Raw genomic sequence first — 24,827 nt, 5'->3', positions numbered from 1 at the left:
TATTGCTTTATTACACATCTAATATATCAGCCAAGTTTGATTTATTTGGTATGAACTCCTGTCAGTAGGAATCATACATTTGTTCTAAGCTGGCAAACCCTTAAGTATGAGTGATCACCACAGGTGCTGCTGACAACATGTATTCCTTGCCAAGAACTTGCCCTGAACCTTGCTTCACCATCCACAGTGGCTCGCTACAGTGCCTCAGCATCGTGCCTTCTCTGTCTTGTTTCCTTTGTGTGTTTGTCCCTTTGTGTATTTCTTCCGACCACAAATCCCAGTTTATGGTGCTTCACTCCTTCATGTCCCTCCCCAACTTAAAGCATCTTCATGTTGGGGTCATGCAAACTGGGCATCTGCTGTTTTTGCTACTGCTTTCATGTCTTCAGTTTGTTGCCGAGGGAGGAAGGCTACTTTAAATAAGCCAGAAACAGTAAAACAAGGCAGAACATAACTTGGGGTGTTGGATAATGATTGGTAGGAGCCATGAGCCGAGAAAAACAAATCTTCAGAAGACAGAAAACCTCCCTTCCCTGGCCATTGGAACCAATTTCAGTGACCCGAATCAGTGTTTTCTGAATTTTTGATATGTAGGCTCAAACTAGATGAGATGCCGGGAGACTGGCAAATCAATTGGCAGAGCTTTGTAGCAGCGGTAGGAGGCTTGTCTCTTTCCTTAGACCTCAGGTGGCAATCTGGAGTTGCTGTTTGCCTTGATGGGGAAAACATACCTGTTGCCTATATATTTTCCTTACAAGAAGTATTGCCAGCTGTATGGGATCCTTTTGTTTATATGTCAGAAAGCAGGTTTTTTTCTAAAACGAGATTGAAGATGCACTATTTTTTTATATCCAAAAAGGTTTACTTTAGGTAATCAAGGATGGGCCATCTTAAATTATGTGGGGTCTATTTTGTTTTTACTAGATCTTTTATATCTTAAATAATACGCAGAGCCAGAGTGCTTACTCCATATCTTTTAACACTTATAATTCATACGTGTAAAAGTTATCCTGTGAATGCATCATTGCATAACAGCATCAATGTCTTGAAGAATCAAAGCACCGTTTTCGTAATCTACTTGAAGGATCAAACCAAGGTCCATTTATTCTAGCTTTCTTGGCAAGAATCCCTGCTCAGGTTTTGTGGTCCTCTAAAAGACCATGATCTCCTTTCTTCCCTTCACTGATTTCCTGTAGTACGCAACTGTGAGCCACAGCACAAAGTCTGTGATTATTAACTTAGCCAGACATATTTTCACCTTTTTATTTTTATGTTTACCAATTGCTTGCGCTTCTAAAATCAAGCATAACCTCTCTGAGACGTAGAATAAATTAATAGATTCTAAACACTAGTGTGACAGCTCAGGTGTTAAAGGAGAGGAACCTGAATCTTTCGTCCTGTCAGACTGTGGCTAGATAAGGTACTCTCTGCAAGATTCCCTTTAGAAGCAAGAATAAGTCCAATGTCTAGCAAAGGAAGTTTTATTGCAGAAAAGGTCCATTATAGTCCACTGTCCTGAATAGGAGACTCAGGATGGTACATGATCATTGTTACCAATGAAGAGCAAGCATAGGATACAGAGTAACAATACCCATCTGGAACAGCCTCCCCCCACAGTTCTCAAAACAACATCTTTCAGTCCTGGGAAGCTGCTCTCCTTCAAGGCCAATGCCTGGTGGAACGGTGTTAGACAAAACAGTCCTCTGGTGGGAATGCTGCCTGGGAACTGGTGCACCTGAGGAGAAAACACTTAAACACTAAAAGCATTAGAAAATGGAGTCAGTATAGTTAAGATATATACTGGACCTGACATTTCTGCCCCCCTTAAAATAGATCCCCCCCTGGTTTATATGGGTAGCGAGTATGAAAAGCTTTGGTCAATCTAGGAGCATGAACATGTGCAGAGTTCACCCATTCATCGTAACCAGAATCAAAGTCCTTCCACCTAATGAGGTAAAAAAGCTGATTTCTCTTGATTTTAGAGTCCAAAATTTGTTGTACTTCATAGTGTGTTTGGTCGTCAATTAAAGTTGGAATGGGTGGAGCTTTGATATGCCATTTGTTGTCGGTGGGAGCTTTCTTCAAAAGGCTGACATGGAACGTATCATGCACATGGCGAAGGTTCTTGGGCAATGTTACAGCAACAGTCACTTTATTTATTACCTTGCGCACAGGAAAAGGTCCTAAGAATTTCAGAGCGAGTTTGCGGCTTGTCTGAGCTAGCTTTAGGTTCTTTGTGGAAATATACACATGGTCTCCTGGTTGTAATTCCCATTCGGCCACACGATGGCGATCTGCGTACTTTTTGTAATCCAGTTTGGCTTTTTCAAGGTGTCTCTTAATGATAGTCCATTGCTGCACCGCCTCCCCCCACCATGAGGATACATCTGGCAATTTAGAGGAATGGAGAGGGGGTGCGTCCAAAGGGAAGGGATTGAAGTGAGTCCCATATACAATTTTGAAGGGGGCTTCTCCCGTTGAAGCGTGTACACTGTTGTTATAGGAGAATTCAGCTAGAGGGAGAAGGTCCACCCAGTTATCTTGTTGAAAATTGATGTAGCAACGAAGGAACTGTTCTAATATTTGGTTTGTTTTTTCGGATTGCCCGTCGGTTTGTGGGTGGTGGCTTGAACTGATACCTTGTTCAATATTCAACATTTTCAAAAGCTCCCGCCAGAAGTTGGCAACGAACTGTCCGCCGCGATCCGAAATCACCTTGGACGGAAAAGAATGTAATTTTACGATGTGTTTTAGAAACAGATCCGCTAGTTTTCGAGCGGAGGGTATAGTAGTACAGGGGATAAAATGGGCTTGTTTGGAGAACAGATCTACCACAACTAAAATACAATTATGTCCTTTTGAAAGAGGCAGATCAGTGATAAAGTCCATGGAGATTACTTCCCAGGGCCTGTTCGGTGTTTCCAATGGTTGCAGGAGACCCGGAGGTTTCCCTTTTCTGGTTTTAGCGCTGAGGCAAACAGGGCAGGAACTAACGTATTGGGAAATGTCTTTGCGCATGCCCGGCCACCAGAATTGTCTTTGAACTAGGTGTAAAGTTTTCAGATACCCATAATGTCCAGCAGTGGGAGCATCATGACAGCGCTGCAAGATTTCCAACTTAAGGCTGTCCGGGACATAAAACTTGCTCCCAGCTAGCCAATCCCCCTGTGGGGATTGGGTTAGTTTGTTTCGCGGAGCTTTATTCCCCTCCTTCTCCACTTCAGTTTTAAGTTTCGATTTCCATTCTTGGTCGGCCGGGAGGGGCTGCTTAGCGCGGCTGCGAGTAGTCACCACGCCCCCAAGTTGCTTAGGCGAGAAGACCGTGTCGACAGTCTCCGCCCGCTTGCTCTTATGTTGGGGCATGCGCGACAGGGCGTCCGCCAAAAAGTTAGTTTTGCCCGGGAGATAATTGAGGGTGAAGTTGAATTTGGAAAAGAATTCCGCCCACCGCAATTGCTTGGCATTCAGTCTGCGGGGGCTTCGGAGGGCCTCCAAATTTTTATGATCTGTCCAGACCTCGAAAGGGTATCTCGCCCCCTCCAGCCAATGCCTCCAGTTAGTGAGAGCTGCTTTCACTGCAAAGGCCTCCTTCTCCCACACATTCCAATTCCTTTCTGCCTCTGAGAACTTTCTAGACAAGAATGCACAAGGCCGCAATTTCCCATCCTCCCCCTTCTGCAGCAAAACCCCCCCTATCGCCGTATCGCTGGCGTCGACCTGTACTATGAAGGGGGACTGTTCGTTGGGGTGGGAGAGGATGGGTTCCGTTACAAATTGCTTTTTAAGGCATTCGAAGGCCGTTTGGCAATCGGGGGTCCATTGTAGTTTAGCAGAGGGTTTTTTGGCTTGGTCCCCTTTCTCTTTGGTTTTTAGCAATTCTGTTAAGGGGAGTGTGATTTGGGCGAAATTTGCTATGAAGTCTCTATAGAAGTTGGCAAAACCCAGGAAGGATTGCAGTTCTTTGCGGGTGGTGGGTGTTTGCCAATCCTGGATCGCCTGTATTTTGGCTGGATCCATTTTCAACCCCTCTTGTGAGATACAATACCCAAGGTAAGTGAGTTCGGTTTTATGGAATTCACATTTGGACAATTTGATGGGCAGTTTATTCTTCATCAAGGTGGCCAGGACCTTTTGTACCATTTGAACATGTTCTTCCTCGGTGTCAGAATAAATTAAAACATCATCAAGGTACACCACCACCCCTTTGTACAGAAATTCATGTAGAACTTCGTTTATCATGGACATGAATACAGACGGGGCTCCTGCCAATCCAAAAGGCATAACTAAGTATTCATATTGTCCGAGGGGCGTATTAAACGCGGTTTTCCACTCATCCCCTGCCTTGATACGAACGTGGAAGTAAGCATCTTTTAGATCTAATTTCGTAAAGATCTTACCTTGGGCCACGACGTTGAGAAGGTCTCGGATGAGCGGTATAGGATAGGCGTTGTTGGTGGACACTGCATTTAGTCCTCGGAAATCCGTGCACAGTCTGAGCCCCCCATCCTTCTTTTTCACGAAGAGAACTGGAGCGGCGTGGGAGCTAGAGGCTGGGCGGATGAACCCTCGTTGGAGGTTGGTGTCGATGAATTTCCGGAGCTCTTCACGTTCATGGAGACTCATGGGATAGAGTCGTCCTTTAGGCAATGAGGCTCCGGGTAAAATTTCCACCGCACAGTCCGTTCGTCGGTGCGGGGGTAGAGTATCAGCTTCCTCCTCCGAGAAAGCATTTAGAAAAGGCCAGTACGGTTCGGGTATTTGGTTGACTTCTTCTTGGGTGAGGAGGGCCTTTTCTTTATAAGTTGGGTCTTCGCCCCAGTTTTGATTCCAACGGTGATTTTTACAGTTGGCATGATTGAAGGTAATACATCCTTGAGCCCAGTCTATGTAGGGATTGTGATCACATAGCCATTTGCTGCCTAGAATTAACGGGTACTTGGCAGTAGAGCTGATGACAAAGGACCTCTTTTCCCAATGTTGTCCCATGCCTGTGATCACCGGGATGGTTTCAGTCGTGACCGGATTCATGTTGGTACCATCCATTTGTTCAAAAATTACTGGATTTTGTAAATCCCGAGTTGGTAAGACCAGTCCATTGACTAGAGCTGGGGCTATGATGTCTCTTGAGCAACCCGAGTCAATAAGAGCTTGCACCCGAATGTGCATTTTTCTCTCTGGGTTGATTAAAGTCACTGGCATGAATAAAATGGACCCAGGTGGCCGGTTCCGTGCAGGGACGGGCTTGGGGCGGATCTGTCGTTTGGGCCCTTTTACGACAGATCCATCTCGTTTCCCGACTGGGGACTTTCTGGATTGACTTCTGCAGATGGGGAAGCGGGATCGTATTCCATAACTTCTTCCGCTTCCAGCCCTCTTTCTGAGGCTGGCCTTTGGGAAGCGCCGCGGCCTCTGTTTGCTCGTGGAGCTGGAGTCGGGCGTTGGAGCGTAGGGAACGGAGCAAGGGTTGGACGCCGTAATTGGAGCGGAGGTCTTTGCACAGGCCGGTAGGGGCATTGTGCTGCAAAGTGACCAGCCTGTCCGCATTGCAAACACAGCCCTTGTTGCCATCTAGCATCTCTCGCTCCACGGGTGGCGTAGCCAGCTCCCCGAGCTCCCTTCTGTAAGGTCAATGGTCTTCGTTGTCCCGTTTGTTGTTGTTGCTCAACCAAACGGACTTCTAAAATGCGATTTTCCACTTCGCAAACAAGTTGAATCCAACCTAACAGCGTAGGGGGATTGTCTTGCATGAGGGCTCTGTCCAAAAGTCTCGGATTAAGTCCTTGTTTGAACAGAATAATTTTTGTGGACTCCTCACACCTGGGGCACTTGGCAGCCAATTGTCGGAATTTCGTGATATAGTCTCTCGCTGCCATGCTGCCCTGCTTAATGGCCTGCAATTCTGTTCGGGCCCTGGTTTCCTCTAAGGGATCTTCATATTGTGCTCTAATAGCATCCACCAACCCCTGGAGAGTATCGAGTTCTGGGGCCCCGATATTATATAGTCCTACGTACCAGTCCGCTGCTTTCCCTTGTAAACGGGAGCCGAGGTGTTCAATTTGGCTGGCCTCGCTGCCGAAAAGGTGTCCCCACCGGTTGAAGAATTGCACGACTTGCACTAGAAAAAAGCCCAGTTTGGAGGGATCCCCGTCAAAAGTGGCGTCTAGTTTCACCCAACCCATTGGGAGGTCTTGCCTCGGAGCCGGGGCTGGGTAGAAGTCCGCCGGAAGCCTCAATGGCACTTGAGGTATGAGGGGACCCGGTTGTGCTGGCGGTGGCCTCACCGGTTGAGCCGGGGGTGCCGGCCTCGGCTGGGCTGGCGGTGGTGCTCTCGGCAGGGCTGGTGGCAATGCCGGAGGTGCTGGCCGTAGCGGTTGAGGTGCTGGCGGTTGAGGTTGGTGTGGCGAAGTAATAATCGGCCGCTGAGGGGTGGGTTGGTGGGGTCGCAGTGGTGTAGGTCCCATCGGTTGGGTCGGAGGCGGTCTTACGGGTTGTTCCAGTGGCAAACGTATCGGCTGCAGCGGCGGGGTTAATTGTGGTCGAAGCGGAAGGGGCCGCAGCGGCGAAGGCCGAATGGGTGGAAGGCCGCGCGGGCTTGCCCCTCCGGGCGTTGTTGTTCTGGGAAGCGTCGGCTGGCCTTTTGGCGCTGGTAGACCATCTCCCGGAGGTTGCCCGACGGGAACAGTTTCGCGCGGTTGACCAGGGGCTCCCCCCCCCGATGGAGCCACGGGTGCTCCCGCTTGGTCCGGCCGGACCGTTTTCGGGGAAGTATGGGGGGGTATCACCGGTGTATCACTTGGCTTTTCCTCCCCTTCCGTAGGCTTCTCAACGGGGGTCTCGTCTGGCGGCACATCCCCTCCCGTGATAGGAGGTTCGATGGGAGTCTCACCGGATGGCACAACCGGGTGGTCCCTTCTCGGTGGAGTTTCCCGCTGAGGGGGAAGTTCCTTGGGTTGTTCTCCCGATTCGCCAGGATAGGTGCCCCCCCCGCCGGTAGGCGACGACCGCTGCTGAACTTCCTCCATCGGATAGGAGATGACACTTTGAAGGGTAGCTATCTGTATCGCCATCTCTTCAGGAGACAGTCTTTCCCCTGCCCCCATTGAGGAAATTAAATGAATGGCGTGAGCCAAGCTTTCTTCCATATCCATCAGCTTAGCTTCTAATTGTTGTATACGACTTGGCCCTGGTTGTTCGCTCAGGGAACCTTCATTCGCTGTACTCACCGGGGAGAAAGGGCCCCACGGAGGAGGGTCCCCTTGAACTATTCGCGACCTCGCGGCTAGAATTCCCTTGGCCATACCCGTCACGGCCGAGATGCTGGTATCTACCGCATAGGTGCGACCTCGTATCTGCTCCCAACTTGGTTCAGGGACTTCCGTTGACTCCTTCCACGGGGCAAGTTCGGAATAATCCCAACTCAGGGCGCCTCGGCGAGACGTGTCCCCCTCCATCTGCTCAAACGTCCTGTTCCAATATCGCCATGGTTGGCTGCTATCTAGTTCCGGGACGGTTTCTAGGCTTCGGCGCCCGTCCATCGAGACTCGTGGATGGAGTCCACCTGCCCGGCGCTCTCTGGTTTCTCGGGGTCTGGCTCCCCACTCCGACGGGGTGGGCACCGAGATCAAGGGGAGAGCGGTTGCTTTCGGCCTTGCCCCGAGATTGCTTTCGGTCTCGTTTCGAGTACTGAAGTCGATGAGAGGCAGGGTAGAAGTGGAGGCTCCGGTTCCGTTCCCGGTTGCTCCCAGCTCCTGGGAGTCTTGGGTTTGCACCGGTTGATTGTCGGGAGACGCATACGGATCAAACAAAGGATCCCTGTCCGGGACAACCTTGGATTCCGCTGGGCCCGACGCAGACATGATTGGTAACAAAATGTCAGACTGTGGCTAGATAAGGTACTCTCTGCAAGATTCCCTTTAGAAGCAAGAATAAGTCCAATGTCTAGCAAAGGAAGTTTTATTGCAGAAAAGGTCCATTATAGTCCACTGTCCTGAATAGGAGACTCAGGATGGTACATGATCATTGTTACCAATGAAGAGCAAGCATAGGATACAGAGTAACAATACCCATCTGGAACAGCCTCCCCCCACAGTTCTCAAAACAACATCTTTCAGTCCTGGGAAGCTGCTCTCCTTCAAGGCCAATGCCTGGTGGAACGGTGTTAGACAAAACAGTCCTCTGGTGGGAATGCTGCCTGGGAACTGGTGCACCTGAGGAGAAAACACTTAAACACTAAAAGCATTAGAAAATGGAGTCAGTATAGTTAAGATATATACTGGACCTGACACGTCCCACTGCAAATGGGGTTATGTAACGGTTGTGTAGCCTAGCTCTAACTTGAGCAAATTATTCCAGTTAAAAAAGGAGCCCCTGTGGTGTGATGTCTATTGAATACTGTTTCTGCTTGATAAGCACAGAGGGATGTACTGCCAGTCCAGAAAATCTGGTCAACTAGCGAATTAGGGTGCTCTGTTATTACTCATTTCATTACCAGAGGCTGTAGTGGGCTCAGCGATAGCTTTTGATATCCAACACAAGTAAGCGCTAATTTCTTTAACAACACTGTTTTGAGGAATAAATGCATGTATATTTTTAGGATGTTTACGACATGCAAAATGCCAGATATGCTGTTAGAAGCATTATTACAATAGTGATGATTATTATTTGGAAAGTTGCATGAAGAAAGGAATGCTGGGGGCCAGCAATTCAGTCCTTTACTCTTCCCCCCCCCCTTAACTCCAAAAGACCAAATAGTCTTAACACAGCATTAATTCAGGATGCAGAGTGCTGCATTGGCATTTGGAAGCCTTCAATTTTCATCATGATCGTTCTTCAATCACTTGGGCCATTATCAGTAATTTGAGGGAATTAGAGATGCTCCTCTGGTGAGCACTTCGCAACTAGCAATCCTACATCCTTTCTCTTTACTGTTCAGGAGTGCTACATTTATCAGCTGGGATGTCTAGAAACACAAATTATTATACAATATATAAGTAAAGAGTCTCCCTCCCTATTTCTACTGTATCATGTATGCAAGGGTGATCTAAGAGTCAGATGCAAGACTTGGGTCCAGCATAGCTTTGACTCTCGAAAGCTCATTCCCTGGAAATCAGCAGCCGTCCTCCACACGCCCCAAATGGGGGATGGCTGCTGATGGCGCTTAAATGAACTGAAATCCTTGATTATATCTGTATTTGATGAAAACTATATTATAATAACTGCCAGGATGAAGATATGAAATGGGTCGATTTGCTGGCTTCCTGTCGCAGTTATTACTGAGAACCATTATTGTTATTCAGAATTGTTAGTGTAGACCATTATACAGAAGACTTTATTGATCTGCATCGTCAAGAATATGACTATCTGACTTTGTATAGCACTTTGGCTACTTGTTAGACAACGTTGTTGTCAATTATAGGCACCAGCACTTTATATTTGCATAGGAAATTTGTGATGTTAATTTTGCACTTGGCACCTTGATTTACCATTGTGAAAATTTTGATGCTCTGCCTTATTTGTACATGTAACCAAACTCTTATGTGTGTACTAGTTATTCCTATACTTGGAGATTCTTTGTACAGTGTTATGTAAACCTTTAATTGGAATATACTTTCCTAGTTAGTTTATCACGGCTCCTTTGGCAATTTGGTAGCTTTTTACCGTGATACTCTCTTTGATTTATCAAAAAGAGTCCAGTAGCACCTTTAAGACTAACCAATTTTATTCTAGCATAAGCTTTCGAGAATCAAGTTCTCTTTGTCAGATGCATGGTACAGAAACTGGTCAAATATAGAAGAGGAGAGGGGAGGAGAGAGAAGATGCAGTTAGGGGGGGAGAGGGAGGGTGCAACCAAAACATTCCTTTGCTAGTAAATATAAACATCTCCTTTTGGTGTGGGGGTCAGTTGGCTTGGGTGAGGCTTCAAAGGAGTTTGCCGTGTTAGTTTGCAGCAGTAAAACAGCTAGACCATCCAATTCCTATGTAGTATAAGCCTTCGATAACCACAGCTCTCCCCGTCAGATGCATCTGACAAAGAGAACTGTGGTCCCCGAAAGCCTACGCCAGGCGCCACTGGGCTCCCCCAGATCCCACCTCTGTAAAGGAAATCTGTTACCTGTGATAATGTGATAACCATTCATAGTCCCTATTCAGTCCCAGCTTGACAGAGTCAAATTTGCATATGAATTCCAATTCAGCAGCCTCCCATTGGATTTTGTTTTTGAAAGGTTTCTGTTGAACTACAGCAACCTTTAAGTCTTTGATGGAATGTTCTGGTAGATTGCTTTAAGACTCCTGGTGGTGGCTGGATATCTCCCGGAATTACAACTGGGCCGATTCCAGATGACTAACCTTAAGGCGCTTCATGCCGCCCTCTTCCGGATCGCAACGGGGAAAATGCGAAATATCGCGTTTCCTCGCGCGAGTTTTGCGCGTTGTCGCGCAAAACTCGCACGAGGAAACGCGATATTCCGCATTTTCCCCGTCGCGATCTGGAAGAGGGCGGCATGAAGCGCCTTAAGGTTAGTCATCTGGAATCGGCCCTGATCTCCAGGCCACAGAGAAAATAGCTGCTTTGGGGAGTAGACTCTATGGCGTTATACCCCATTGAGGCCCCTCCCCTCCCCAAATTGCACTCTTTCCGGGCTCCACCCCCCAAATATCCAGGACTTTCCCAACCTGGACTGGGCTACCCTAGTTCGATCCCCTGCATCTCTAGTTAAAAGGGTCACGTAGTGCAAGACCTGGAGAGTTGCTGCTGGTCCGGTTAGACAATATTGATCTTGGCAGGCCGGTGGTCAATGGTGAGATTGGTAATCTGAGCTGGTATAAGAAAGTTTCATGTCTTCATATGCTATTTTTGAACACTAATCCTCTCCTTGCCACTTACTAGAAAGGAAGCAGAAGTTTGCCCACCTTTTTGTTAAAGATTTTGTTCTGTATACAAAGTGAATCATTTACATCTTGGAGTCAAGCTGGATAATCCGGGAGAAACAACATCGTTCTCTGCTAGTAGTGGGTATCTGAACCCTTATTTACGCAACTCATTTTTAAAATGGTATTAAATGCCAATTGCATTGTGAGTTGAATTGATGGTCTTAAAATGATCCTGTTACCACCTTGCTGTAGTTTTAGCAAATCATGGTTGACTGACCTGCAATGTGTAGCAGTAATTTTAACCACAAGCCCTGTACTCTCTGTCTATTTTATTAATTTCACTGCCACTCCAGCCAGCAGCTTCAACAGAACCCTTCAGAATGCTTTGGCCATTCTGTATAAAAAGCACCTCAATCCTGGTCACGTTTGTTACAGCAGGTCACAAGTGGGCACAATGTGAGAGACTCAAGGCATGGAATTGTAACTAAAAAGTAGAATAGAATTTATTAGAAAGGTAAGAGTAAACAGCAGACCTACTTCTAAAAAAGGGCAAAACGTAAAAGGAGCAAATGCAGGCTTCCTATGATGCCTAATCACAGAACGAGTAGGCCTCCAACTTACTTGGTTTCTGGAGTTGTGTCTTTTCTATGTCACTTAAAAATGGACATAGTGCCACATGGAGGGTACAGCTGCTGTAGCAAAGTGGTTAAGTGGCTGGACTGTGAATCAGGACTCTGCGAATTCGACTCCCACTACTGCCATGACCTCTGCAGGTAGCCTTGGGTAAGCCACTCTGCTCAGTCCCAGTTCCCCAGCTGTTTTGTGGGGATAATAATAACACTGTCTTTGTTCACTGCTCTCAGTGTGACACTAACGTGTCCAGAAGGATAGTATATAAGCACACTGTTGTTATTATTGTTATTATTATTAGTAGTAGTTTGAGGCAACCATAAGCTGTGTTCTAGGTAGGCAGGAAGAAAATAATTCACCACCCACTAAACGGAGTCCATACCAGTAGAGAGGAAAGGGCTACCATCTTTATTCCCTGCTTGTGAACTTATTCCCCGCTAGTGGCCCCTCTTGGATGTGGTATGATAGATGGACTTGGCCTCACTCAGCAAGTTAATTCTTATGGTATTAAGGCCACAACAAATCCCAATATCACATATACACCATTGCAGTTTGTTTAAATTGGTCCTAGAACTAAAAATGTTAGTGAAGATCTGATTCACGGACTCGCGTTGCAGCTATCGGAAGACGAAAGAGCCATGCTGGATTAGACCAGTGGTCCATTTGGTCGAGCCACCTGCTTCCTATAGTGACCAACTGATTGCTCTGCATGGTCTTAATAAACAGGAACGTCTAGACATCATTTTCACCACAGTCTGTGGAAATTAACCTGCATTTATATCTAATAAACCTACCAGCATCTCTGTGCATTGGGATGGCATCAGTTGTCTGAAATCTGAAGTTTCTAAGGAACAATACTCTCCTTCCCTCCCTGTTCTGCTTCACTTAGAAATGTGTAAAATTTGCTGCACAAACAGATCTGTTTTTTTGAGAACCAGTATTGTGTAGTTTGTGAGCCAGGATGGCATAGTGGTTAGTGTGTTGGACTGGGATCTGGGACTGGGAGACCCAGATTTGAATCCCTGTTCTGCCATGGAAGCTAGCTGGGAGAATTTGGACTCCTCTCTCAGCTCAGCCTAATCTACTTCACAGGGTTGTTGTGAGGAGAGAAGGATGTAAGCTGCTTTGGGTCCCAATTGGAGAAAAAGGCTGAAGCAAATAAATAAAAATAAATAACTAAATAAATTACAAAATTAATTTTAGAGAGCACATTTCTCTTCATATAACACCTTGTGTTTGGCCTCTGATATTATGTTGTGTGTGACTAATAGATAATTCCTCTTCTGTCATCCTAAATTTTGTAAAATGGTTCTTTGGTTATGTATTTAATCAATCTTTTAAAAATTCTTCAAACACCCCCTTTCTACTTCTTATCTCTAGTACATTTGCCTTATGGGTTAATTGTTTTTGCAGTGAATTTTACACATTTCCAAGTGAAGCAAAACGAGAGGGGGGAGTATTATCTTTGATTTCCAATTCCTTAGCTTCAAAACAGTTTTAAACAGAGATCTTACCAAGTTTTAAATTTTTTTTTTAAGAATAGTAATTTGGATATGGACATCGATATTTTTTTCCAATTATTGCATCTAGCAGGACTATAAATATATGAAGCTGCTTTATACTGACTCCAATGATAGATCCACCCAGCTCTGTTCTTCTAATCTAATCTGTCTGGCAGCACCAGTTGAAGGTCTTCTGCAACTCTACTATGCAAGATCTTGAGATACTGGGATCGGCTTTCTATATGCAAAGCATGTGGTCTGCCATTAAGTTTAGAACTCTTCCCCATATTGTAACGTGCTACTATTCTGTTCTGTAGTAGTGATTGTGTTGCGCTTTTTTTGTAACGCAGCCTTGAGTTTATTAGATAAGAGATAGTATATAAACAAATTCTGTAATCAAACATTAATGTAGGAAAAGAGGTGCCATGAATTGCTAACAAATTGTGCATAGTAATGCTTGTAGCTGTTCCTTGTGTGGACACTTGATTTGGTTCCTGTGTGTTCATGTCAGTATTTTCCTGGAGTTTGTGCAGATAATCTTTCATATTCGTCAAATTGATTCAAATATTTTGCATGGAAACATAGGTGATCTTTTTCTCTGCTTTTAATTTACTGATAATTCTTCATAGAGCAGGGCGTTCAACTGGCACCTGCGTAACTCTTTTCCTTAATGTTAACCATCCTAGGGGCTTTGCCGTCATTAGGTAAACAAATTGAAAATCAGTAGTCTGGGATAGAGTGACCCAAACATCAGGACATTTTCTAAATCCTAATAAGAATGATTTAGTTTCAGACTTGGTGAACAATCTATCGCTTTCCAAGCTAAATTGCAGTGACTGTTCACCAGGCCAAGAGTTGGCCGATCTTGTGGCGCAGGTATATTGGTTATGTAAAGGTTCATTTTTCCCACTGAAATTTTTGAAACAAATCTCATAGGGTAAACACTACACAGACTTCTCTTTCTCCTCAGACAAAGATATACCCACTTGTCTGGTAGTGTCATCATCTCAGTATTCTAGGCGTCTCTCGTGGGATTTATTGTCCAATTATATTCTACATCTAGTGTTGTCAGTTGAGGTTATTGTAACATCTAAATTGAAACGAATCATTATTTTCCTGTCATAGCTTATGACCTATCTCATTCCCGAGTGCTAGGACCTTGGCATTCAGGTTTTGGGGCTCAGAGCAGCAAAGTTGACTCTTAGAGCTGATTGCTAGCCCAGCATGACTGCATACTTGATGGCATCTTCTAAGACTTCTGTGTGGTAACTATTACTCACATAAAAGGGAAAGGAGAGGCAGTAATCTTGCTGCATTTCTACTTACTACATTGGCACATATTTCATATCTGTCTTGTCTTAGTATGTGATGAGTAGTCCATCTCTTATAAGCCCCACAATTGTGACTGCACACATTCCAGGATGCCATGGTACTACTAGCTCATACTCCGCTGAGCAAAGTGTGAAGCCTTCCTCCAGCCTAAGGAGCTTTCCTCTAACTTAAGTGGCTCTTCTTCCAACAGAATTGCTGATTAAATTGGGGGAAGTTTCTTTGGAGGGTGGTTGATCTGTCCCACTGTCTGGTAAAATTCCTAATGGTGTTGTCTAGAAATACGGTTGTGAGTATTGTTACTCATTGTGACATCACTAGGCCTTATCCAATGAATCTCAAAGTTTGAAATGCTGGGAAACAGGCAGCCAGGGTTTCATACATATGTTTTATTGATTTCATGTTTGTTACACTGTGTATTTTATTTATATTGACAAATTTTTATATTTGCACAGTTTTATTCCTTATGGTCCATGGGCATGTTGTGCAGTGTATTTGAAATTAAAATATGCATTTTCTGCTTCAAACAGATGACTTTTTGTTTAGATTGTGGATACTGGGGGTATACAGTAGCTGGACGAAGCCATACCAAAGTTTCCCTCAATAGCTGAGCATCTGGGAGCAGCATACTATTAAAGAGACTGTTAACCAAAAATGATAGTTGCAGGAGTACAGTTTACAGGATTATAAGAAGTCTTGTTGTGGCATGTTGACAACTGATTGGCTTATTGTGGCATTTGTAGCAATAGACTATAGTTGAGGAAAGCTTGTGCTAGGATAAATCTGCTACCTTTGAGGTGCCATTAAAAACCATTTTTGCTTTGTTGTAACAGCCTTAACTTGGCCTTCCCCTTTGAAATGTATCACATTCCATTAATCTTGTGTGTCAGCTGAATTTACACGCATTTTATTTTTGAACTTTAAACAAACTTCTGACCTGTTTCTTGGAAAATATAGGAAATTGTCTTGCTCTCTCCCTCTCCCTCTCCCTCTCCCTCTCCCTCTCTCTCTCTCTCTCTCTCTCTCTCCGTCTCTCTCTCTCTCTCTCTCTCTGTGTGTATCCCGAAACTATTATGCATTACTGGCAAAAACAAGCTCATGGTTTTGCAGTCACGAAAGGCTTTGTATGATGCCTCTTCATGCCTCATGTGTGCTCCTGTTGCCCATCTGTAGCTAAACTCCTTGCTCCACCTCAACCCACACCTTTAAAAAAAAATTACATCCTGCCTTTCTGTCATTTCAAGTCTCCAAGGTAGCTTTCGGTCAAATTAGAAACACTTCATTGCAATAAAAATAACAAAACCAACAAAGAAAAATAAATTCAGCAGCAAAACAATGATTGCAGATATTGTCAATCAAAACTTCACAAGCTGCAGAAAGTTGCAGAGTACCAACAAATCTAAGAGAAACCGAGATCTTTAGCAGACACCAGAGGACTGACTGACATCTGGCAGATGTGCCAAGGGGATCATCCTAGGCTGCATCACTGGATATTGTGGCATCGTTGTGCTATTGCAGTCAATTACCACTGGGTTTTATTTTGAGAACCAGACAATCCAGCAGGTGAATGACTGTCACCATGTAATGATAGCACAATATCCAATCATGCATCTTGACAATCTGTACCTAAAAAGCTCGATACTTGTTATTCACCCACCTGACTTCTAAAGACAGGACTTCTGTAGACTGGGCTTGATGGATAGTCATAGAAAGGTATGCTGCTGCTTACTAGGCTGTGGCATAGCAAATGGAAGCTCACCGCTACTCCCAGGTTAGTCCAGATAGGTGGGTGGCTCATTTATGAAGGTAGCTTATAGTCATACTTTGCAGAGAATTGGTCTTGAGCTAGGGTCTGTTGATGACAAGGAGAGCAAAGTAGCTAACATAAAGCTACAGACAGATTCATGGCCTCCTGATCTGCTAGAATATGTGCGATGTATGATTTTAAGCTTTCAGAACCCTGATGTTCTCAGTAATTTATACTTCTGTTTTGTTTCATACCCAAATACAATGCTCCCCCCCCTTTGCATGGTTGATGTCTGTGCTTGGTTACCTAGGAGACTGCTTCTGTGTAGAATTTGATTTGTTTGGTTGTCAGAGTTATGGCTGAAGTTTCAAGCGGAGAGCAACATGCATAGAGTAAACGTCTTACAAGTAACACCATTGAACATTAGGAAGGCTGATGCAGAACACAGTGGCAGGCAAAGCAGAAAGAAGTCAGGGCATGGAATATATGTGGTTTATCCAAGGCAGAAATATTGGCAAAGTAAAAAAATCCTTTAAGGGTTCACTTTTCTTTCTTACTTTTTGAAAGTTGGGGTCTTTTAAAAAGCTTTGTGGTAAGGCACGTGCCCCGCTGTGTTTTGATTCTCTAAAGGTGAGATGTTTAACTTAATTGATCCTCCCTACACTTATTAGAAGGACGCTCCATTGAAATCACCTTTGAAGACTGGGCTGTTAGAATTCAGTTTAAAACAATGGTTGTTAACCAGGCATCTTGTTAGCTACCAGTAGAGAGCTCACTTCTACAGAGCAGCGCACACATCACCTAGAAGACCCAGGAAAAGATCTGCTTTAGATTTAAACAAAAATAAATACATAAAAAGCTTTAATTTCATATGGAAACATCTTTTTTTAAAAAAGGAGTTTATTAAGTGTCTCTCTAACACCGAACATAACACATATGGCCCTTTAAAGGCTGATAGTTGAGAGGAAGGTGGGCAATCCATTGCGCTGACAATACTGGAGTTTAATTTTAGTCGATGCACTAGATAAACAGTCAATGGAAGCCAGTTTGTGCAATATTGCTGAGGGTTCAAGAGAGCACCAACCCTGTAAGCACAGTTCTTGCTCAGGTTCTTTTTCCTCCAGGGGAACAATCCCCCTCTCTTTATTGGCTAAATTCAGGCATTTCCAGAACAGAGAGAGGTTGCTGGTAGCCATGCCAGTCCAAAACCAATTTAATATCTTTTATTAAGACCTGATAAAATAACGCTGAACTGTGTGCGAGCTTTTGACTCCTCTGGAACATGATAGAATGTAACAAACTTCGTGGAGGGAATTAATAATAACTAATGCCTGAGAAGTCATCATTACTGAAAAGAAACAGCTGTTGTACTTCTTCACCCCAAATATTTCTGAAAATAATTGTATATGCATACTCATGTATGTATACACACTTAAATAATTATTATTTAATGGATCATTAAACAATTATTTCCATTCATCACCTCTGCTCTGGTATCTTGCAAATCCTATTATCCTGTTTGTGTGTGTGTGTGTGTGTGTGTGTGTTTTAAACCACAGGTAGCCATTTACTTAATAAAAACCCTGCTTTTCCATATGTGTGCACACAATTTCCTTTTGTGTTTCATTTATCTAACTGCTGTTGAGATAATAACAAGAATCTTTTCAAAAGACTTTAAAATTCCTGTATGTTTTTATTTAATCTCTTGACCCTGCTTTGACTTTTTTTTTTTTTAAATCCTGCTGAAATTTATTAGATTTGCCTTTTCTGGTGCTTATTTAAGATGCACCTGAGCTATAGAAGCAAATCAATATTTACAGTGCATTAGTGCTACAGAGAATTTGAAGCTTGGCGATTCGAGTTCACGGCTGTTTTATCTGCTCTTCAAAGCAGCCTTAGACATCAAACGCCATCAGCCCTCACCCAGGAATCTGTGACACTGCACTGGGCCCACATGTAACTTCATCTCACATTTTAATTATTGAAGCTCTTCTTTGATATTTTGTAATGGGTATAATTCAGAAATTCCCCAAATTAAATAAACTAGAAAACTGTGCCTCACAATCTTTTATTAGGGAAGTTGTTCGATAAATCCTGTTTTTATTACTGAATCCTAGCTGGGGGATTTCCGGATGGGGAAAGGAACTCAAAGGTGCAGAGGCCATTTTGGTGATTCATTAAAGGACTGGCTGAGAATCTGTCCAAATGGTTGTGGTAGACTGTATTGGGTGTTTTGGACGCAACCACGTGGCATATTAATACCCATGTATCATGAAAGCTGCAGAAAATACTTCACATATGTTTAAGCAATTAGGCATTGCCATTGACTTTTGCTGGTTAAGTATGGATGTTAGCATTAATCTCTCACATAAGAATTGAGATTCATCCCATGGATAGACTTCATGCTGGCAGCAGTCACAGGTTTTGTATCATATCTCCTCATTAGCTATGTGTGTAAATCTTTTGCAAGAGGGAGGGGCCCACGAAACGAAGCCGGGAAGTAGTATTTAAGTGTCTCATTATATTGACTTGTGAGCAAAGGAATTCAAAATGAGATTTTGGGAATTAAAAGGTAATCAGCTAACATTATTGCCTTCATTATTTTTTATTTCTTTAGATGCATATTAAAATGTAGGATTTCCTTTTAGGCAATTAACTTTTTTTTCAAAAAAGGAAAATACATTAAAAACTCAGATTTTAGTGCCTGGTAGGGAAGGAGTTGGTAAATGATTTTGAAGTGCCCCCCTCATAAGTTATTGTTGGATTTGAATTTTGGTTGCTTTATAGTCATTTAATTCAATTTTGTATAAATTACAAGGGGAAACTGTTGTTATGAGTACAACTTTGGAGACCCTGTCTCAGTTTGGGCGTAAGCAAGACAATATAGTTTTGTTGTTTATGTGAATGAGCCTTCAGAGTTCTTCAGCCTTGCTTGCTTTCTTGCATACAAACCAGGATTAGTCCTGGTTTGGAATCCTGTGTAGACTAAATAACAAAACACAATTGGTCCTTTTATCTGATTCTGATATCAAGATGAACTGCCCAGTAACCGTGAAGACTTTATTGACTGCCAAGAGTGGCAGAGTACAGTGATCACTGAATAACAACCAACATTTTAGAGGCCCATTCAAGTCAACCTATGCTCAGTGGGAGTGGGGAAGGGAAGAGATAGAATAAGTGCCGAGTGGTTTCTGCTAATAGAAAGACACTGATCTTGCATGAGCAGTGTTATGTATTGCTTGCTTGAGTAGAGCGAAGGCTCCTGAGGCCTACAGAGCTATTGGTGTTTGGGTGCCAGCACAGCCAATCAGAACTGTTGCCTTGTAGCCAATCGCTGTGCTGAAAAATAACTTGTATATAGTTCATGGATTCTAGCTGCTTACATTGTATTGGTTGTTGTACAAGTGGGTGTGGTTTCTACAAGTATAAATTGGTGACTGTTGAGCTTGAGGTTTCAGTCTGCCTGCTTCCAGTTTTCAGTAATTATGTTTATCATAATTAAGAGCTGTTAATCTCAATATACAATAAGCAGAAAGTTGCTAATGTAGGAGGAAAATACTATGCGCTGGAGGATTCCCTCCATGTTGGCAAACAGGACTGCAGAAGGTATAATATCTAAGCCAAGGCCAAAAAGTTATATCATCCCATGACCTGAAATATTTAGATGAGCAAAGAAATCCAGGAGTTAGCAAACAGAAAATTAATTCTGATAATCAGTGATTGCAACAACACTTCTTCTTTCTCTCCTTAAAACCCACATTGATTGAGTAAATGCACATTTAAGTTGTAGCCATTTTTTTTAAAGGAATAGGAGACTGTGCTTTAGAACAGTATGTGCTTGGGAACCAACAGTGCTATCAAATGTGTATATATATGGAAAGCGGTCGAGAAAATCCAATACTGTTGCATTTAATTTCAAAAAGAGGAAACTTCTCAATCATCATCTTCAAAAAGGAATAGATGTTTATTTAAATAAATCAAAAGTAGGAAAGCAGCCAGGAAGGTAGCTGAGCTGTTAGGTGATGAACTGAAGGAGGTTTATTGTAGGATGATAGGGCAATTTCATAGAGGTGGAATTAATTCTTTGTATCAGACTTCTCTGTGCCTGAACATGAATTGAAAGTAATATGGTACGAAGTTCTAGGGCTAATGGACATGAACAAATCACTGGCTGTAGATGACATACTTTGGGGTTCTTTAAGATTTCGGATTTCAGTCTGCAGTGAGTTCTTCAAGGTCTCTCAGGGTTCTTAAATGCAAAATCATTCCTGTTTTAAAAAAATTGACGTTAAAGATAGTATTTTTAAAACCAGAAGATTAGAAAAGGGCAGCTTAACAGCAATATATAAAAACTGCCATCTGTACTTCGAGTGCTGTTCAAGTGCTTGCCCATCAACTGACTTGGGGAACCCGCATCCGGTAAATACAAGTACCAAGTCTGTATTGGGCCTTACCAATATCCAAGTTAGGTTTACAGTCACGCTTCTTGTAACACCCTCTAAAGCAGATCATCTGTGTGCTGTGATGTAAGAAATAATAGATACTTTGTGATATATGTGTCTAATTATTTTTATTCAATTTTTATATTACATTCTGCCTCATTAGTGGAAAATGTATCTTTTCTAACGTGTTTTCTTTTTCTGAACATCTTGGAATGTAATAAAATGTATGGCATTTAAGCAGGGAAAAGAGACAGTCTAATGAAAATAAAATGCATTTTTCATTTTTACTTATTCTTCCTGTTTCCCAGTAGTATGCTTGAGAATGTGCCGCATTCTGTGTTCTCTTGGGTGCTGCTTGGTGCCAAAGAGGTTTTAAAGACAGGAAATCATGCCACTAAACAAATATTCAACATAGCTATATCCGTAGACTATATCAACCTCTCATGACTGAGATCATTGGCCCTCTGTTGGTTCTGTGGCAGCCACAACAAGCGCTGCAGACCTGATTGACACACCTGAATGCTACTGTGGAAAATGATGGTATAGAGGAGCTTGGGAAAAGACTGTGTTCTGTTACTGCTTCTGTGTAGGAAGAGGTAGAGATGTCTTTGCGCATTGCCAAATATGTCTGACGTGCAAGTCAGCATCTTGTGTAATATTTGCATTTGTATTTATTAGACTTCTGCCCTCCCTGACAACGGGCACAGGGTGGATTACATCATTTAAAACACAATAGTATAATGGCAACAAAACGGCTGCTGCAGGAGACGGAGCTAAGGTTGCCAGGTCCCTTGACTTCCCAGCAGTAGATTGGGAGCCTAGCATTTACCCTACCATGTCCCTGGATTCTTTCTTTGTGCAGGGCACAATTTGGCCCAAAATGGGCCCGCTGGGGGTGCAGTTTGGGCCACTGTGGGCATGGTAGCATGCATTGCTGCCCGTGGGCATGCCGCATTGCCTGAGGGGGCTCCCCAGGAAGCACGCCCCCCCACCGGCCAAGTAAGTGGGCACAGGGTGGGAGGGTGGGAGCAGGGGATTTCCCCAACCCGAGTGAGGGAATGGCAGCCCTGGATGGAGCCAGCCACAAAATGGCTGTCAGAGCTTACCTTTAGTCACACAGTGAAGATCCTTGTGCTGTGGAAGCAGCTTCTGCCAAAGCAATGTTTTTTAAAAATCTGCACACTCAATCAAATCTGTAAAGGCCAACCAGAAGCCGTACTTGGCAAAAGCCCCGTGTGGCCTACCCACTTTTCTAAAAACATTTGGTGGGCACGAGGAAAGGTGTCAGTGGGCACAGTTGTGGCATGGGCAACACGTTGGGGACCTCTGGTATACAGTGTTCAAGTAAACCTGGTATTATTTTTCATCGGCTGAGAGAAAGCTCAGTAATATCCTAACACTGAAGGTCTGGATCATATATTCAGCCTGCTACTGTAGCATAGCAGTTAAGTAGTCAAGTTGTAAATTAGCATTGTGCTGGTTTGAATTCTGCTACTGCCATGAGCTCAGCAAGTGGCCTTGGATAAGCCACTCCTTTCAGCCCCAGCGGTATTGTAGATAATAAAAACTCTTGACGTTGTCCATCACTCTGATGGGGCACTAATGTCTAGAAGAGTGGGATATAAGCGCAGTTGTATAAAATCACAGTTGTTATTATTCTGCCAGAGTACTGTTTTCTAGACATGGGCACAAACCAACCCCCCCCCCCCGAATCATGAGGTTCGTGGATTTTGACAAACCAAAAACCACGGACTGGCATGGAACTGGGGCCAGTTACGAACCAGTTTGTGGTTCATGGGGTTTAAATGCCCCTTTCTGGCTGCTTAGCAGTGGCAGGGAAAGGGGCATTTAACAGTTTAAAGGGCCCTTTCCTGCCTTGCAAGCAGCAGGTCCCTTTAAACTATCATCTGGATCCCCCCTTGCCACCTGCCAGCTGATAGTTTAAAGGGACCTGCCGGTGGCAGGGCTCTTTAAACTGCCCAAACCCCACCCCCTAGCCCCCACCCCCTAGCCCCTGTTCCTGTCCCAGCCCCAGCCCCACACTTACCTTCCCCTATGGCATGGCGTCATCCCCTTCCTCCAGCGAGGGGCAGGATGGCCGAAAATGGCCTTGCCGCCCCTCGCAGGAGGAGGGGGAGGACGCCACAGGCTGCAGGAGTACTCAAGGTGTGGGGCTGGGGGCTGGGGGCCCAGGCTGGTGTTTGTGGGCTGTTTAAAGGGCCCTACCGCTTGCAAGTGGCAGGTCCCTTTAGACTATCAGCTGGCTGGCGGCAAGGGGGGGGTCCCCCCTGCCGCCTGCCAGCTGATTGTTTAAAGCGACCCGCCGCTTGCAAGCTGCAGGAAAAGTTTAAATGGCCATTTCCTCAGAGAAATGGCCATTTAAATTGTCCCTTTCCCAATACGACCCAAACGAACCCGAACCAGTAACCAGTTCATGGAAGTTCATAAAATGGAGCTTCCACGATCCGTTGTTCACGAACCACGAACTGGCCTGGTTCGTGCGTTTTTTGGGTGGTAATTGGATTCGTGCCCACCTCTACTGTTTTCTGACAATGGCATAGGCATCTTCCTTTCACCATGCAGCACTGAGATCAGTTTCTCCAGAAGCTTTTTTTCATGATTCACTCTATTCTGTGCTTTTTTAAAAAAGAAAGAAGGAAAACTATGCAAAGTGTTCAGAATGCTTCAGATACTCAGTAATCCTTTCATTTTAAAATTTTTTATAAACACATATAAATTTAAGAAATACAAGCTGCATATACAAGCATCATATTCCAGTAAGGATGGGTGGAGGGGGGGGGGCTGAGCAAACATAAAAGCTGCAATTTGTACTAAGCATTTAATCTATATGTTTGATTTCAAAAACTAATAAATGGATACCATTGGTTTTTAAACGTTTCTTACCTGTAATATTTCTTCTCCCTTAGATGCTTAAGAGCTGTTGTTTTATTCACCAGCATCATGTACCATGTTTTCCTAAGCCATTCATGCATACTCAGTAATCCCTATCTAGATGGAAGGGTCATTAGTTGATGTTTTGAAGCAAAAACACCTTTTTGAAATGTAAAGTCCATAGAGATTGCAAAATTCCTTTTTCTTCCTTCAAAGAGATGCTATTGAAGCAGCACTCTGGGGTGCTTTAGGTACGAATTACCCTTCCTTGTGCCAGTGGGTTGGAATAGATAACTCAGCGGAGTCCTTTCCAGTTCTGTAATATCATGCTGTTTTAAAATATGTATTTCAACTTACAGGGGAAAAATACTTTCAATCTTAGTTTCTTTTCCTTTTTATCTCTTCAGATATGCCTCTTCATGTCCGGCGCAGCAGTGACCCTGCATTAGTTGGTCTGTCGACATCCGTCAGTGAGAACAATTTTACTTCAGAAGAGCCTTCACGGAAAAACCCCACAAGATGGTCCACAACAGCAGGTTTCCTCAAGCAAAACGCTCCTGGAGGCCCCAGAAGTCATGAAAGAAAGGTACTTTCTTCCACAACAGAAGGGAAAGACATTTTAACATGATTGCATCATTGTGAAGCCCACTGTTGGGAAAAATACTATTTTCTTGTTTTCTTGTTTGGATTTTCAGTGTGGAATCCACACTGCCAATTTTAATTTTGCTTAAAGGACTACGTGAAAACACAACAGAGTGTTCCCAGACATGGATAATGCTCTTCTAGGCAAGGGGCATATATGAAGCTGCTCATTTTCAAAGATACTCATGTACAAACACATGAAGCAGTCTTATACCAAGTCAGACCTTTGGTCTTAAATGATGTGTCCTCTGAAGGGTGAGGGCTCTCCAGAGTCTCTGGCAGAGGTATTTCACATCACCTTCCACATAATCCTTTTATCTGGAGGCGTTGAGGATTGAAATGCACCTAGTAATGCACATGTATCTGTCCAGCAACATTTCTTTCTTCCTTTCTAAACCTTAACTAAGGCTGTAAGTTTGTAAGTTTGTTTTCTCTCTCCCACGCACACCCAGCCATGCAAGCTCCTCCATCTCACGCTTCTCTGCAAACTATGCTACTCTGTTAACAAATGGAAAGTGTACATAGGGGGTCATTCTGTAGAAAAAAGAACTGGAGGAACTCATTAGCATAACTCATTAGCACAACTCATTAGCATATGCCACACCCCTTGCCATCACCGGAAGTGTGTCATTAGCATAACTTATTTGCGTGTGCCACACCCCCTGACATCTCCTATCCTGGCTGTTTTGGACCCAATCCTGGCTATTCAGAGCCAAAATTGGGCCCAAAATGGCAAAAAGGGGCTGAAAATGGCCAAAAAGGGGCCCAAAA

At 43.9% G+C, this 24,827-nt stretch overlaps 1 protein-coding gene across 1 annotated transcript in view; it reads left to right on the top strand.

Moving 5' to 3' along the window:
- Window positions 1-24,827, top strand: part of PARD3 (par-3 family cell polarity regulator) — a 706,595-nt gene that overhangs the window by 255,812 nt on the left and 425,956 nt on the right. Inside the window, exon 4 of the mRNA XM_054991157.1 lies at window positions 23,822-24,000. Within this exon, the coding sequence (XP_054847132.1) occupies window positions 23,822-24,000 (179 nt within the window). The remainder of the gene's footprint in view (window positions 1-23,821; window positions 24,001-24,827) is intronic.

Source organism: Eublepharis macularius, chromosome 11 (genome assembly GCF_028583425.1).
Source record: "Eublepharis macularius isolate TG4126 chromosome 11, MPM_Emac_v1.0, whole genome shotgun sequence".
NCBI classification, from domain to species: Eukaryota; Metazoa; Chordata; class Lepidosauria; order Squamata; family Eublepharidae; genus Eublepharis; species Eublepharis macularius.
The sequence above is the reverse complement of the archived record's forward strand: the minus strand, read 5'-3'. Positions and strand labels throughout refer to the sequence as shown.